General features: G+C 41.8%; 1 protein-coding gene across 9 annotated transcripts in view; it reads left to right on the forward strand.

Moving 5' to 3' along the window:
* Arhgap21 (Rho GTPase activating protein 21) overlaps positions 1 to 13,456 on the forward strand; it is a 116,906-nt gene extending 103,450 nt beyond the window's left edge. For 5 of the 9 annotated variants that reach the window (XM_013122517.3, XM_013122518.3, XM_013122519.3 and 2 more), the window contains 12 exons: positions 1,237 to 1,301; positions 1,377 to 1,516; positions 1,995 to 2,137; positions 2,403 to 2,558; positions 2,646 to 2,724; positions 3,289 to 3,362; positions 3,440 to 3,529; positions 5,223 to 5,348; positions 5,527 to 5,568; positions 5,857 to 5,962; positions 7,847 to 7,878; positions 10,968 to 13,456. In XM_013122517.3, the coding sequence (XP_012977971.1) occupies positions 1,237 to 1,301; positions 1,377 to 1,516; positions 1,995 to 2,137; positions 2,403 to 2,558; positions 2,646 to 2,724; positions 3,289 to 3,362; positions 3,440 to 3,529; positions 5,223 to 5,348; positions 5,527 to 5,568; positions 5,857 to 5,962; positions 7,847 to 7,878; positions 10,968 to 12,644 (2,730 nt within the window). In that variant the 3' untranslated portion in view covers positions 12,645 to 13,456. The remainder of the gene's footprint in view (positions 1 to 1,236; positions 1,302 to 1,376; positions 1,517 to 1,994; positions 2,138 to 2,402; positions 2,559 to 2,645; positions 2,725 to 3,288; positions 3,363 to 3,439; positions 3,530 to 5,222; positions 5,349 to 5,526; positions 5,569 to 5,856; positions 5,963 to 7,846; positions 7,879 to 10,967) is intronic. The other 4 variants (XM_021234456.2, XM_005082694.4, XM_013122516.3 and 1 more) reach the window with 1 other exon arrangement.
* The last annotated feature ends 740 nt before the right edge of the window (positions 13,457 to 14,196 follow it).

Raw genomic sequence — 14,196 nt, forward strand, 5'->3', positions numbered from 1 at the left:
TATGGCATTTTCTTATGGACTCTGTCTTTATTGAATCCTCTCCCTCACCCCATATCTTCCTGGTTCCCTTCTTTCTGCAAGTAGCTTGCCTTCCATTTTATGTCAGATGTATTTTGTTGCCTTTTTATTTCCTCCTTTTTTGCTCATGGTCCTGTTTCTAATTCCATGATCATATTCACACTCATACATGCACACATATGAAAATTAAAATCTAGCATCTGCATAGGAAAGAAAACATACAGTTTTTTCTTCCTAAACCTAGGCTACTTATAATGAAAAGTGGGCACTGGGAAGAAGGAACAAAGAGGTCCAGTGGCCTCCACTCCATCCTTGGGAATCCTGCATGAGAGTTGGGTTTAGATAGAGGACAAAAAGGCATGAGTAGCTAAGCAGTCCTGATCAGGGTGTGGTCCTGCTCATCATCATTATGGCTCAGGTGTGGCAAGTTACAAAACTGAGTAAAATGACTTTGTGGGAGACAAGGCCCCTCTTATTGACACAAAGCATGATGTTAGCCTTTCCTTCTTTTAGCATGAGAGTCCTGGGAAAATTCCAACTTTTTGAGAACCATTGTTTCAATAATCTGATAGCCAAAAAGAGCACAGTCTCTTCAAGTATCTTCATTCCTGCCTGAGTGGGTATATATATTTCATTACACTCAAAATAAGACATTTTAAAAAAATGTTTGCAGACACATGCCGGTGTGTAATTGCAATTGCTACAAATAGTTATTCCTGCTTACTCAGCTCTGGGTTCACCTTGGGGCATAGGACAAAGCAGATGGTCTGCGCCTCTTGATGCCACCTAACTCCTAATTCACTATTCCTACAAATTAATCATTAATAAACTCTGGTATATTTTCCCATCTTTTACTAAATGGTGTTATTATTATTGAATGCTGATGATTTGTTCTGGTATCAGAGAAGAAACTGGTTGGGTGCTCCCCAGTCATGCCTTTTACGTAGCATATTAATTTAGTACGTACTGAGTCATTGTTACTTAAAAACTACCCTAAGTGTTGCATATGTACAGAAAATACACAGCAAACTCACTTTCAGGAGCCATGAGGCACTTGGACTATCTGTCACATGGATGACAGCTCCACTGAGAATAAATCATAGCATTTGTATTCATAAACAAAGTGATATAATAGTAAGCCTCAAACCCAGGGGTAACCCTCTGCCTCGAATAGTGTAATAGCATACTTTCTAATGTAACCTTCTGCTTATTCTGTAGGATACTGGAGTTACCAACAGAGATCTAATTAGTCGAAGAATCAAAGAATATAATAGTCTGATGAGGTGAGAATCTCTTCATACTTATGGTTAATTTAGATGTCAAATATGCACTTGTTAAGAGTTGTTCATTTCTCCCAGCAGCAAAACAGAACAGCTGCCAAAAACACCTCGCCAGAGTCTTAGCATCAGGCAAACTTTGCTCGGTACTAAGTCAGAGTCAAAGACTCAAAGCCCACATTCTCCAAAGGAGGAGTCAGAGAGGAAACTTCTCAGTAAAGGTAACTGACTATAACAAGGCTTAAGCTGGATTGTGAGTGTGTGTTCCTGCTTCACAGTGCTATTTTTACCAGCAGACTGAGAGTCAGCTAGCTCGAAGCTCCTGGTAAATATGGTCCAACCTCATTGGGCCTTTTCCTTTAAGGTGAGGCCCAAGCCACCCGCCTCTGTAGTCGAGGGAAAGGAAGGAGAGCACACAGTCATAGCTTTACAGATGTGAATGGCCAGATGTATCACTGTAAGACAAAGCTGAGGGCTCTGGTTCTGCTTCTGAAAGGGTGAAAAAGTCTAACTGTATCTGATAGGTCATATGGAAAGGTCAGAGGCGTGGCAGACTGGGAAGAGAGTAATGCGCTAAGTATAGACTGTTCTATAGGACTGTAGCTAATGTACGCATTGATGAATTAGGCTTGTAAAGTGATTTAAGCAGACTTTTTCCAGTTTTTATAATGCCATTTTATTTTCAATAACAATCAAAAGATGATACCAGTCCACCCAAAGACAAAGGCACTTGGAGAAGAGGCATTCCAAGCATTGTGAGGAAGACATTTGAGAAGAAGCCAGCTGCCACAGGGACCTTCGGAGTTAGGCTGGATGATTGCCCGCCTGCCCACACCAACCGGGTAGGAGACCCCAACCATCTGGATTAGTCGGTGGCTATCACAGCAGGGCCTGAGTTCATAGTCCTTTAGATAAGGGGCTGCCTGCTCATTTAGTAAGTGCTTTCCTCCCTTAGTATGACTGTGGATTGAGTAATTTTTATCTGTAAGCTTTTTATCTACTGTATAAACTCTGAACTAGAGTAGTGATTTAATCAGAAATGACCAGAAAGAATTCATTTTCAAACTTGTACTGTGTTAAATAAAATGGTGGCTTCTTGTTTTGCAGTATATTCCACTAATCGTTGACATATGCTGCAAGTTGGTTGAAGAAAGGGGTCTTGAATATACAGGTATTTATAGAGTTCCTGGGAACAACGCTGCCATTTCAAGCATGCAGGAAGAACTCAACAAGGGGATGACTGACATCGATATTCAAGATGATGTAAGTTCACTTCTGTTTGAGTAACTGATCCATTTTTTCTTTCATAATATTGACCACACAAATACTGTTTCTCTTGTGCGTATCTAGAAATGGCGAGATCTGAATGTGATAAGCAGTTTACTAAAATCCTTCTTCAGAAAGCTCCCTGAGCCTCTCTTCACAAATGGTGAGTTAGCTCCCACAGACCATGCCAGAGGAAAAGGCTCTCAGCCTGTGCTGGGAACCAGGGCATAATAAATCAAACCAGGAAAACAATATGCGGGGTAATGGAACTGGCATGTATCTCAGGTCTGAGTTTACTGAAAACCACAATTAAGAACTGGATTTTTTTCATTTGTAGTCTTCAAAATATTGGTGAAAAAAATCATTTGCAAAAACTTGATACACTTCAATAAAATGAAAATAAGATCTTTGTTGACCTATGTTTGTCATCAAGCTAAAAATGTTACTATTTTTTCAGTCAAAATTCATTGGGCATAAGGTGTAGTTAAACAACTCTGTGCTAGATACTGTTGGGCGGTGGGAATAGTGGACAGGCTGAGTGAATGCCAGACAGTAGCTTCAAAGAAGTCCCGTTGAGAGAACTTGCTCTGTTACTTGGAAAGGTTTTGAGATCATTAAAAACCATCTCTAGCATGTAAATTTCAGAGATTTATATAGACAAAAAACTTACACATTGTAAATTGTGGTTTAAAACTAAGCCATGTTCTCTGGTTCCTACGGCTGCCAGATAAATATGCTGACTTCATTGAGGCCAATCGTAAGGAAGACCCTCTAGATCGGCTGAGAACATTAAAAAGACTAGTAAGTATTCCTTTTCATTTGGGGAGGTGCAATTCAAATACAGTGTTTAAATCCATTCTGAAAATAATATGTTCCAGATTCATGATCTGCCTGAACATCATTACGAAACACTGAAGTTTCTTTCGGCTCATCTGAAGACGGTGGCGGAAAATTCAGAAAAAAATAAGGTATGGCCTACTGAAATCCACTCTTTGATCTGAGCATTGGTCGTCAGCACTCTGTGCTGAGTGCTCGTAGGAAACCTAAGAGTATGTCAGACTGCACTGGCTGGGTCCTTCTGAAGATCGCTCAAATGCAAAGACTCCCCAAAGGGACACTTCATTTAGAAATGTTTCATTTTATGTCACTACCTTAAATAGGTGACACATATGCTTGGTAAACCAGCCAAACGGTACCAGATGATGATACACACTGCAAAGAAACGATTTCTTTAGTTTCCTATTAAACAGATAGGATGCCTTTCTTCCTTTTAACACCGTATCACCACACACACAGAACTACTGTCCTAACAATTATCAGATATATAGTTCATATTCAGGCTTTCTTGATCAGTTGTTGTGTTCATTTTGATATAGGTCTTTATGTAGTGTAATTTGCTGTCCTGGAATTTGCTATGTAGACAAGGCTAGCCTCAAACTCAGAAATCCTATCTCTGCCTCCGGCATGCTGGAATTAAAAGTATGAGCTACCATACATGACTCAGTTTTGTTTTGTTTTTTTCTTTTAGTAGTTGATTCTGTCTTAAAATCTTGCTTATTTAGAGATTTTTTGGGGGGGGGCGGGAAAGGATCTCAGGTAGTTCAGGCTGGCCTTGAATCCAGCTATGGAGCCTACCTATACTTAAACATCTATCCTTTTGCCTCTTCCTATTAATACTGGAGCCATAGACACAGGCACCACACATGTCTTCTTAGAATTTTTACTGGATTAGTACTGAATCTTAAAGACAATATGATACTTTATTTCCTTAATGTTTTTTTAGCCTCATTTTTTGGAACTTAAGGAACCAAAATAACAACTGTAGGCTAAGTGTCCTCTTATATATAGAACCTAGCTAAAAGCTACTCACATAGGACAAACATGTCTCTGTACATAAATATTAAAGTGTGTCATTAGTCTAAAGCCTTAAATGAAGCCATAGATAGGAATCTACTGAATACCTGATGTGAAGCATTTTATGTGGTGGATTTTGTACTTTGGGCCACTCTTAGCAGCACAGGGGTTAGAACAAAATAACTGAATATTCCAGAAGGAGACATAGACATGCCAGTGCCAAATCTCTTCCCAAAGGTAATATTTTTACATTTTAATAAGTAGACATTCTAGGAAAATCCTGAATTTAGTAAGAATTTATTTTTCTTCCATGTGGTATGATAGCATGTGACACTGGTTAAAAGATGAGTGACATTTACTTCAGTAGAAGAGATAGTTATAGGTTCCTTGTCTGGTAAATTAATACACATGTCAGTGCCTCCCAAATAATCTAGTAATGTGGGATCTGGAATGACGAATTTTTTTCATACCCGCTAAGTTCTAAGGTTGGCCTGTCGTCTCTTCCTTCCAATTCCCAAGAGACAGAGTTCTTTATTCCCACCCAATCCATCTTTGTTAACTAAAAACAGTTGATTTGGTTTAAAACTAATCAAAGACTTGTTGGAAAAAAACAAATACCAATTAGCCATTGTCTATTGTCATTCGAAAATTTGCTCATGAAAACCCTAACTAGGAAGCATTTACTTTTCTTCATCCATTCTTGGTATTTTTATCAAAAAGAACTTTCCAGAAATAAATTTCAGTAAGAAAATGCCAGACTTGCCATGGAGTTTTAATCGAATTTTCCACTTTCTTCCTTTTCTTCAGATGGAACCAAGAAACCTAGCAATCGTTTTTGGCCCAACTCTAGTGAGAACATCAGAGGACAACATGACCCACATGGTTACGCATATGCCTGACCAGTACAAAATTGTAGAGACTCTCATCCAGCATGTAAGTTCACATGGCATCTTCCTGAAAGTTCCCTTTCATCACAACTGAGAACTGGTAGGACAATCCTGCTTCTACTTTTTTTCCCCTATGACACTTCCCTTATTTCTGTGCTGTTTCCCCAAGATAGAAATATGCGTAATGGGTTATTTAATTCTCACCTTTTTATTTTAAATTTTAGCATGACTGGTTTTTCACAGAAGAGGGTGCTGAAGAACCTCTCGTAAGTATTGTCAGCTGTTTTCATGTTGGACACAGGCTCCTTTCTTGATGCCACAGCAGTCTTGATCTTCTGCTTTGTATGCTGTTGTCAGCTTTGCACCCGGAAGCAGATCTCTAGTGCCTCGGTTGCTGATCTAATAAGAATATAACTATGGTGCTCTACCACTAGTGATGTCTAACCAATGCAACATTAAGCTCGCGTGCCATATAATAATGTGTCTTTTACTAGATGTTGTTTGAAAATTGTCTTTGAAGAAATGATGAAGAGCTCTTTGTTTGTTAACCATAGACAACAGTGCAGGAGGAGAACACAGTAGACTCCCAGCCAGTACCAAACATAGATCATTTACTCACCAACATTGGAAGGACAGGCGTGCTCCCTGGAGATGTATCAGGTAACTCTTGTATGGGCAGTACTGACCTCTAGGTTATTTGACATTCCTATAACATGAAACAGCGAATCAGCCATACGTAACAATCCACTATGAGTTCTTTTCTTTTCCTTCCTCTTTTTCCTTTCTACTAATAAAAGTTGCAATCTGCCTTTTCTGATTGACCTCACTTACCTTCCAGTGATTATAATGCCATTGACAGTGCATGGAGTTGTGATGTTTGTCAGAATGGAAAGATGAGAGCAATGAGCATGCAAACCACTGTTTTGTTTTTTTTGTTGTTTTTTTTTAATTCACAGTTTCCATGTAATAGTCATCACAAGGTAAAACAGATACATGCTACTGAATATGTGGTTGCTGTGATGGCAGAAAGTATGGTAGATTGAATGCATAGTTCTTGTTTGGGCCAGTTCTGTGAGAGCAGCAGCTACACATTCTAAGCTGCTCCTCAATCCAGGGTGTCATCTGTCACTAGAGATGTCTCAGTCAAAGTCACTCTAATTGACCTTGATTTTCTTCTTTCTCCTACTGCCACCCTAACGCTTGGTTAAGTATTAGTATTTGGTAGGCTCTTGATGAAAATGTCTCCTGCCAAACTGTTGCGCTAATCTGGCATGCTGTTTCACAAAATGTTCTCCCTTTGTCTCTAGCTCTTGTTTTAGCTCTAAAGGGGTTTTTTCAGCACTTACTGACACAGGCAAATCTATACTGATGTTGCACAGGCGAAGTGGGAGGAGTCTATCACACGGTAATGTCACTAGTGGATTCTGTGATGTCCCTGATGGACAGCTGGAACTGTAGGAAGAAGGAGGATTGCTGTCCACACTGTAGCTGCCTTGTCTGCAGAAACCCCCGGTTCTTGTAAATGCAAACATAGTTGATCTGTGGTGTAAAGTCTCTCTTAAGAATATTGTAAACAGATCACTACTACTCTCTTAAAAGTTTCTCTGCTGTCTCTTGTTATTTCTGAAGCGGACCCTGAGGAGAAATAGCATGGTATGGTCCACCGGTTCTTAAAGTCATAAAGCATTTAGCCATGTGTTAAAAGGGGCGTGGCACGGGGCCCAGCTCATTAATTTTGAAAATAATTTTCCCAAAAGTTCAAAGATAAAATTCTAAAATTGATATTTATTCTTCATCATGCTGGCCCCTTCCTACCCTCTTTATAATTGTATAATCTGAGTTTTTGCCAGACAGCAAAATTATGGTCTTCATTTTTCCATTTCCATAATAGCATTTGTTAACGGATACTTACAAACCTGGTAGCAATTTAACCAAACTAACTAAAAGGATCCCTGACTGCACGGATGTGAAACTGGGGTCGAGCATAAAAATGAGCATCATCTAACAAAACCAAAAGTGACCTGGAAGGAAGGTCACCCTAATGCCTCCGTCATATCCACTCACATCTGGGATATGCTTATACAAATTCCAATCTGACAGTCTGACAAAAATCAACACAACACCAGTGTGAGTGTTTTGTTCTGTAGCTAGGGCAGCCGGCAGTCTGGAAAGTCCTGCATTGTGTATCAGTTTCAGATACAAGATGTGGGACATAATTTTTAAAGGTCTTCAAGCTTCGTTATTGCTAGATTTACTATTTAGAAAAATAAACACTAGTATTTCTGTTTTTGTTTAGCACAGGGCTCCTTTGCCATTCCTATCATTGAGCTGGTTCTGCCTACAATTCACAGCATCCTTTCATGGCGGTGGCTTTCTGTGGTGCAGCTTGCATCTTTGTGAGCTCTGACTATCCACTGTGTTCTATTGTTTTGAGTTTTGCTTTCACATTTTGTTCTGTGCCTGTCCTCTTCATAAGTTTTGCATTGTTTGTTGGAAGTAGTGAAGCTTGGCTCCCACTAACCTCAAGTTATTTACTTCCCACAGATTCAGCTACTAGTGACTCAACAAAATCTAAGGTAAGTTACTTTATACAGTTTGAAAACACTTCATAATGTCTTTGCTTGAGGGCTTTTATCATTATCATACAATAGTAGTCCATACTGGAGTGAAAACAGTAAAGTCCAGAATGTGGAGAAGTTAATTTGGAATAGAAGAAGGTTGGAAAAATACAAGATTGTGAGCTGGAAGTTTGCTGATGTGGGAACAGTTCAGCATGATACAGACAACGATGGCTTGTTTACATTGTCAACCATTTACTAACATAAAATCGGAGAATGGGACCAAGAATCTCCATAAGCTATGATGATGGCACAGACCTGAGGCAGGAAGATGATGCACATGGGAGTGCACACGTGCACGCACACACCGTCATTGCTACTGTAGTGAGACTCTGTCTCAACACACATGCACGCACGCACACACGCATGCATGCAAAAAGAACCTTTCAGCACAAATTGGACTCAATGAGTCTTTTAAAGAAAAGACACAGTTAAGGAGTGGTCCTGCGAGTCTGTGAGAAATGAGGGATAAAAATAATTTTTAAAAAGATTTCCATGCATGGAAGAGTGCTAGAATAATAGTTTTCAGGCATGAGTGCATGCATGCTACAGTGCACATACAGCGGTCATGTACTGGACTGCTTGAGGTTGGCAGGTGACTTTACCCACCTAGTCACGTCTCACCAACTCTTATAGTTTCCTTGCTATTGCTGTGACAAATACCATGACCTAAAGCAACTTGGGAGAAGAAAGGGTTTATCTCACCCTCTGCTTTCAGGTCACAGGGAGTCAGGGCAAGAATCCAAGGCAGTAACATGAAGCAGAAATCACAGGAAAACTGCTTGCTGGCTCACTCAAGGGCTTATGCTTTTAGCTAGCTTTTTTATATTGCCAGGACCATCTGCCTAGAGATGGTGCTGCTCAGTGTCCAAGCCATCACAACTCAGTTAGCAGTCATGACAGTTCCCCCCACACTTGCCCATACCACAGTCTGATATGAGCAACCCTCAAATGAGACCATCTTTTCAGGTGCCGAGTTCGCAGTTAAAACTAATGACCACATCCACTGGGGTTTTTGTTTGTTTAAACATATATTTACAAGCCTCTTTTTTTTTTATTTTTGCTTTGTTTTGGTTTTTTGTTTGTTTTTCGAGACAGGGTTTCTCTTTGTAACAGCCCTGGCTGTCCCGGAACTCACTTTGTAGTAAATTTGTGTGTGTGTGTTGTGTGTGTGTGTGTGTGTGTGTGTGTGTGTGTGTGTGTGTGTGTGTGTGTGTGTGTATACACATGCACTTGCTCCATGCGCACCCTCACAGATTTACTTAGCTAATTATAGTACAGATGACACCACCCTAAATAATGCAGTCCCTGTCTCCTATGAACAAGAACATTCTCTACATAATCACAGCCAAATCCTCATAGTCAGGGTACTAATATAAACATGATAAATGCAAATTTTCCCAATTACCTGAGTATTCCTTTAACCTCTTGTTCAGGAATAATCAGAAATTATTGCTTACATTCAGTTGCATGCCTCCCTAGTCTTTCTAGATCCAGAACACTTCTTAAACCTCTTTTGACAGAATTTTGTTTGAAACAGGGTTTCACCGTGTAGGCCATGCTAGCCTGGGACACAGTCTCCCAGCCTCAGCTCCCCACGTGCATCTTTATACCCAGCTACAGACGATAAGCTTTGAAATCAGAAAGACATGCTTGAAATTCCTACCCCCTCTCACTAGACATACACCCCTCTTTCCCTGTATGTCTATCTTACATTGTTTTGTACTATGCCTGTAACAGATGCTTGGATTTTTACTGTTTTCCAAATTGTAAAAAAGTAGAGTCGTTTTCCCCAACACACAGAGAATTTTAAAGATGATATAATTGAGGTACTTCTATGAACAGTAAAATTGAGATTTGAAAGTGAATCCTGTGCCCTGCAGAGCAGACAAGAGACCAGGTCCCCCGACTCAGCCCAGTTTCAGCCATGGTCCACCAGGGTTAAGGAGATGCACTGAGTGATTGAGAAATCCTTTATAGCATATAAAAGCATAAGCCTACTGATCTGTGATTTGTTGTTTTCAATACAACAGCCTTTCAAAAGACCTTAGGAGAGCAGTCTGGCTTATTTAAGATTTAAAATTTTCTTTTTAATAAAGAGATACATTTTCTGATCCATTACTCCACATGTCTTCTACTAGGCTGTCTTTACTGAAGGTTGTATTACAAAGACAAGGACTTACTCACCTGCCCACCAACCTTACTTAGCAGGCAGACAGTCTGAATAAACTAATTAAATAGTTGGCATCAGAACTTCAGCTATATAGCAAGTGACTTTTACAATAACAATGCACTGGAGTATTTTGTGGCAAGGATTTACAACTTTTTTGAGTAACCTCATATCATTTGAATTTTCTACTTTGCTGTTGCACGAGATGAATGAAGCTTTTACTAACCTGATTTGCCCAAGGCAAATCCCTGAAGATCCAGTTTTGGTGAACTAATGGGAGCCAGACTTCCCTTAGCTGAATGAGTGCCTCAGGTACAGTGCCTGTACCACATATTTTCCACAATTAGAAAATTGAATTCAACCGTGCAAGCCTAATCATGTTTGAATATTAAACTGTCAGAATGGCATTTACCTATTTTCCCTTTTGGGTGTTTGAGGCAGAATCCCATTTTGTAGTTGAAGTAGCCTTGGAACTTGTCCTCTTCCTGACAGCCTCCTGAGTGGTATGACTGCAGGTGTGAACACCATCACACCTGGAAGAATACTGCTTAACTCTTCTACTTGTAGACCAGATAAAGGAAGTGGGAATATTTGAGCATTATGGATGTGGGGAAATTAATGAGAATTGGGAATCCTCATTATCCCTAAGCATGAAGTATTTCCTCACAAGAGAGATGTATTTGTTATGATGTGGCAAGACATGGGACTGGTGATTAGATAAAAAGCTAACATGGATACAAGTTCAACAGGGAGTATTAAAAAAGTAAAGGCTATGTTGTGGATGCATCTGGAGCTTTGGTAGAAATATCTGGGGACAAGCCAGCCCTGAGCAGGCCTGGACAGTGTTCACAGCCTCATTTTTCTGCTTGTTTCCTAGGGCTCTTGGGGATCAGGGAAGGATCAGTATAGCAGGGAGCTGCTGGTGTCCTCCATCTTCGCAGCTGCTAGTCGTAAGAGGAAAAAGCCCAAAGAGAAAGCCCAGCCCAGCAGCTCCGAAGATGAGCTGGACAGCGTGTTTTTTAAGAAGGAGAGTGTGGAACAGAGCCACAATGAGATTAAAGAAGAGTCCAGAAGAGAAAGTGAGACGTCAGGCAGGAGGCAGAGGACTGTCATTTCCAAAGACAGTAATGCCAAGGAAGACACGGGTGCCGCGAAGGAGGAGAAGACCACGCCATCCGAAGAACCCTCCCCACCACACAGCTCCAAACGCAACAGGTCCCCAACTCTCAGCTGCCGCCTGGCCATGCTGAAGGAGAGCCCCAGATCACTTCTGACACAGAAGCCCCACTGTGAAGAAACAGGGTCTGACACGGGCACTCTGCTTAGCACATCTTCCCAGGCTTCGCTGGCGAGGTCCTCCACTAAAAAGTCAACCAGTCCAGAAACCAAGCACAGTGAGTTTTTGGCCAATACCGGCACCATCACCTCAGATTATTCTACCACATCATCGGCTACCTACTTGACCAGCCTGGACTCCAGCCGCCTGAGCCCTGAAGTGCAGTCCGTGGCAGAGAGCAAGGGGGACGAGGCTGACGACGAGAGGAGTGAACTGGTGAGTGAAGGGCGGCCAGTGGAGACCGACAGTGAGAGCGACTTCCCAGTGTTCCCCACCGCCCTGACTTCAGACCGCCTGTTCCGAGGGAAGTTGCAGGAGGTTGCCAGGGCGAGCCGCAGGAACTCGGAAGGCAGTGAGGCCAGCTGCACCGAGGGAAGCCTCACACCGAGTTTAGACAGCCGTCGGCAGCAGTTCAGTTCCCACAGGCTGATCGAATGTGACACGCTGTCCAGGAAGAAGTCTGCTCGCTTCAAGTCAGATAGTGGGAGTCCTGGAGACTCCAGGACCGAGAAAGAAACTCCTGCCCTGGCCAAAGTGTTTGACGTCATGAAGAAGGGCAAGTCGACAGGGAGCCTCCTGACACCCAGCAGAAGTGAATCCGAAAAGCAGGAGGCCACTTGGAAAACAAAGATAGCAGATCGCTTAAAACTGAGACCCAGGGCACCCGCGGACGACATGTTCGGAGTTGGGAATCAAAAACCTACTGCCGAGACAGGGAAAAGGAAAAACATCAAACGCAGACACACACTAGGAGGGCACAGAGACGCTACTGAAATCAGCGTCCTGAGTTTCTGGAAAGCGCAGGAGCAGAATGCAGACAAAGAGTCCGAACTTTCAGCTGTGAATCGGTTAAAACCCAAGTGCTCGGCCCAGGACCTCTCCATCTCAGACTGGCTGGCCAGGGAGCGCATCCGCACCAGCGCCTCCGACCTGAGCCGAGGCGAAGGCTGCCAGTCACAGGCCGAGAGCCCCAGCGTGCTGGGCACACCCGCCAGCACCCACGCACCACTCTCTCAGCAGCCCGAAGTCAGGGATGCTGCTAGTACCTTGGCTTCAACCAGCGGACCCACTGTTTCCACACCACCACAGTCACCTGACCAAATAAATGGAGAAAGCTTCCAGAACATGAGCCAAAACGCTAGTTCTGCAGCCAACACCCACCCTCACAAACTGTCTGAGAGTCCCAGCAGGAAAGCAGAGTCTCCTCCCTGTCTGTAAGCTGGGTCTATCCACTATAACAAGAAGAAAATACTGTTACACAGTCCAGTAACTCTGTAAATATTTTTCTTGTACCAGAATTGTTATTATGCAGCCTTGGTTTGGGCTGGATTCACCATTTTGCACTGTGAAATAGCTTTACAGTGCATTACTACAGCCAGAAGAACACACACACACACACACACACACACACACACACACACACACACACACATTTAAAAGTGTATCAGATAGTTGTATACAAATAAGCAAGGTGTTTGTTGCAACTTACTACATAGTGTATTCCCCAAATCACTGAGGAAAGCTCGCTGACTCATGCAGCAGAATTGTTCTTTCAGTTCCTCACTAACAAAAGTGCCTCGTGATAAAAGTCCATTTGATTTTTAGGGTGCCATACTGTTGAAATTAGATAACTTACACTGAATAAATGAATGCGTTTTATCCGTAACAAATTTCATCACATTTACCAGTTTTAACACAGGTGGGTACAGAACTTCCATTCTTCAGTCATTCCAGATGGATCTGAGTTTTATATTCAAACTTTTAATACAATTTTTGAGTTTTGTGTGACTTGAATTTTTAATCTTTCTGTAAAATACGTAATAACTTAAATGAACATATTCTATGTATCTTTTCTTCAGATACCAGATTTGATATAAATGTTGTAACATAGGTGTGTAGATAGTGGATCCTGGATGGAACCGGTTCGTACTGAGAAGAATATAATTCTGCATGAGGACTTAAATCCAAACCTGTGTCATGCCTGTGTGCATACCCAATTAAACACTGGAAATAAAAATTGTTTTGGTGAACTTTGCACTGTTGGGAGCTTACTCTGTTTTAAAATGTCGCCCATTTATATACTATCTAGTCCTGTCTTTTAAAAATTGGACTCTGTTTGCACAGTCCTTCCCCCTTTCCTCTTTGCTGCTGTGGGGATGACCTTTTTGGGAACGCTGATGGCAGCCGGCCTTGCTTGTGCGCGCAGGTAGCACTCAGGAACTCCAGGGACAGCAGTGTTGCTGCTCTCCTCTCCTTGCTTGAGTGAAGGCCCTGGTGGGTGCCGAGGTGCTTTGAGTTGGTCCGCGACTGCACTTCCCAGGTATGTAGCATATTAGACTCTGTAACTTCGGAGTTAGCGCCTCATATAAACAGTGACAGCGGTACTTCCTAGTGTTGCAATAAGTACTGCTTCCATAAAACCTGAACGTGTTAAGATTTGATGACCTCCGAAGTTACTGGAGCCACAGATTCTCAATGCTGTCAGGCCCGAAACACTTTTTTATGAAAAAAAAGCTTTAAAATTCTCCTGTATCACAAAATTCTATATCTATATAACTTTATACTCAACATATCACAGGGGCCTGCGTTCCCTCATTACAGGAGCTTGTAATAATGCATACTCAGTATGCAAATGCTTTGAGCTGACTGCAGTACAGAAGTGTAATGTAGTCATCAGACACTGCCGGTAGGTATGACCACAGATGGTGCAGTAGAGGTAATGCCATAAGTCACTGCCATCAGTGATGTGATTTTCTTTCTTGTTTTATAC

Source organism: Mesocricetus auratus, unplaced genomic scaffold (assembly GCF_017639785.1).
Source record: "Mesocricetus auratus isolate SY011 unplaced genomic scaffold, BCM_Maur_2.0 Super-Scaffold_100013, whole genome shotgun sequence".
In the NCBI taxonomy this organism is placed as follows: Eukaryota; Metazoa; Chordata; class Mammalia; order Rodentia; family Cricetidae; genus Mesocricetus; species Mesocricetus auratus.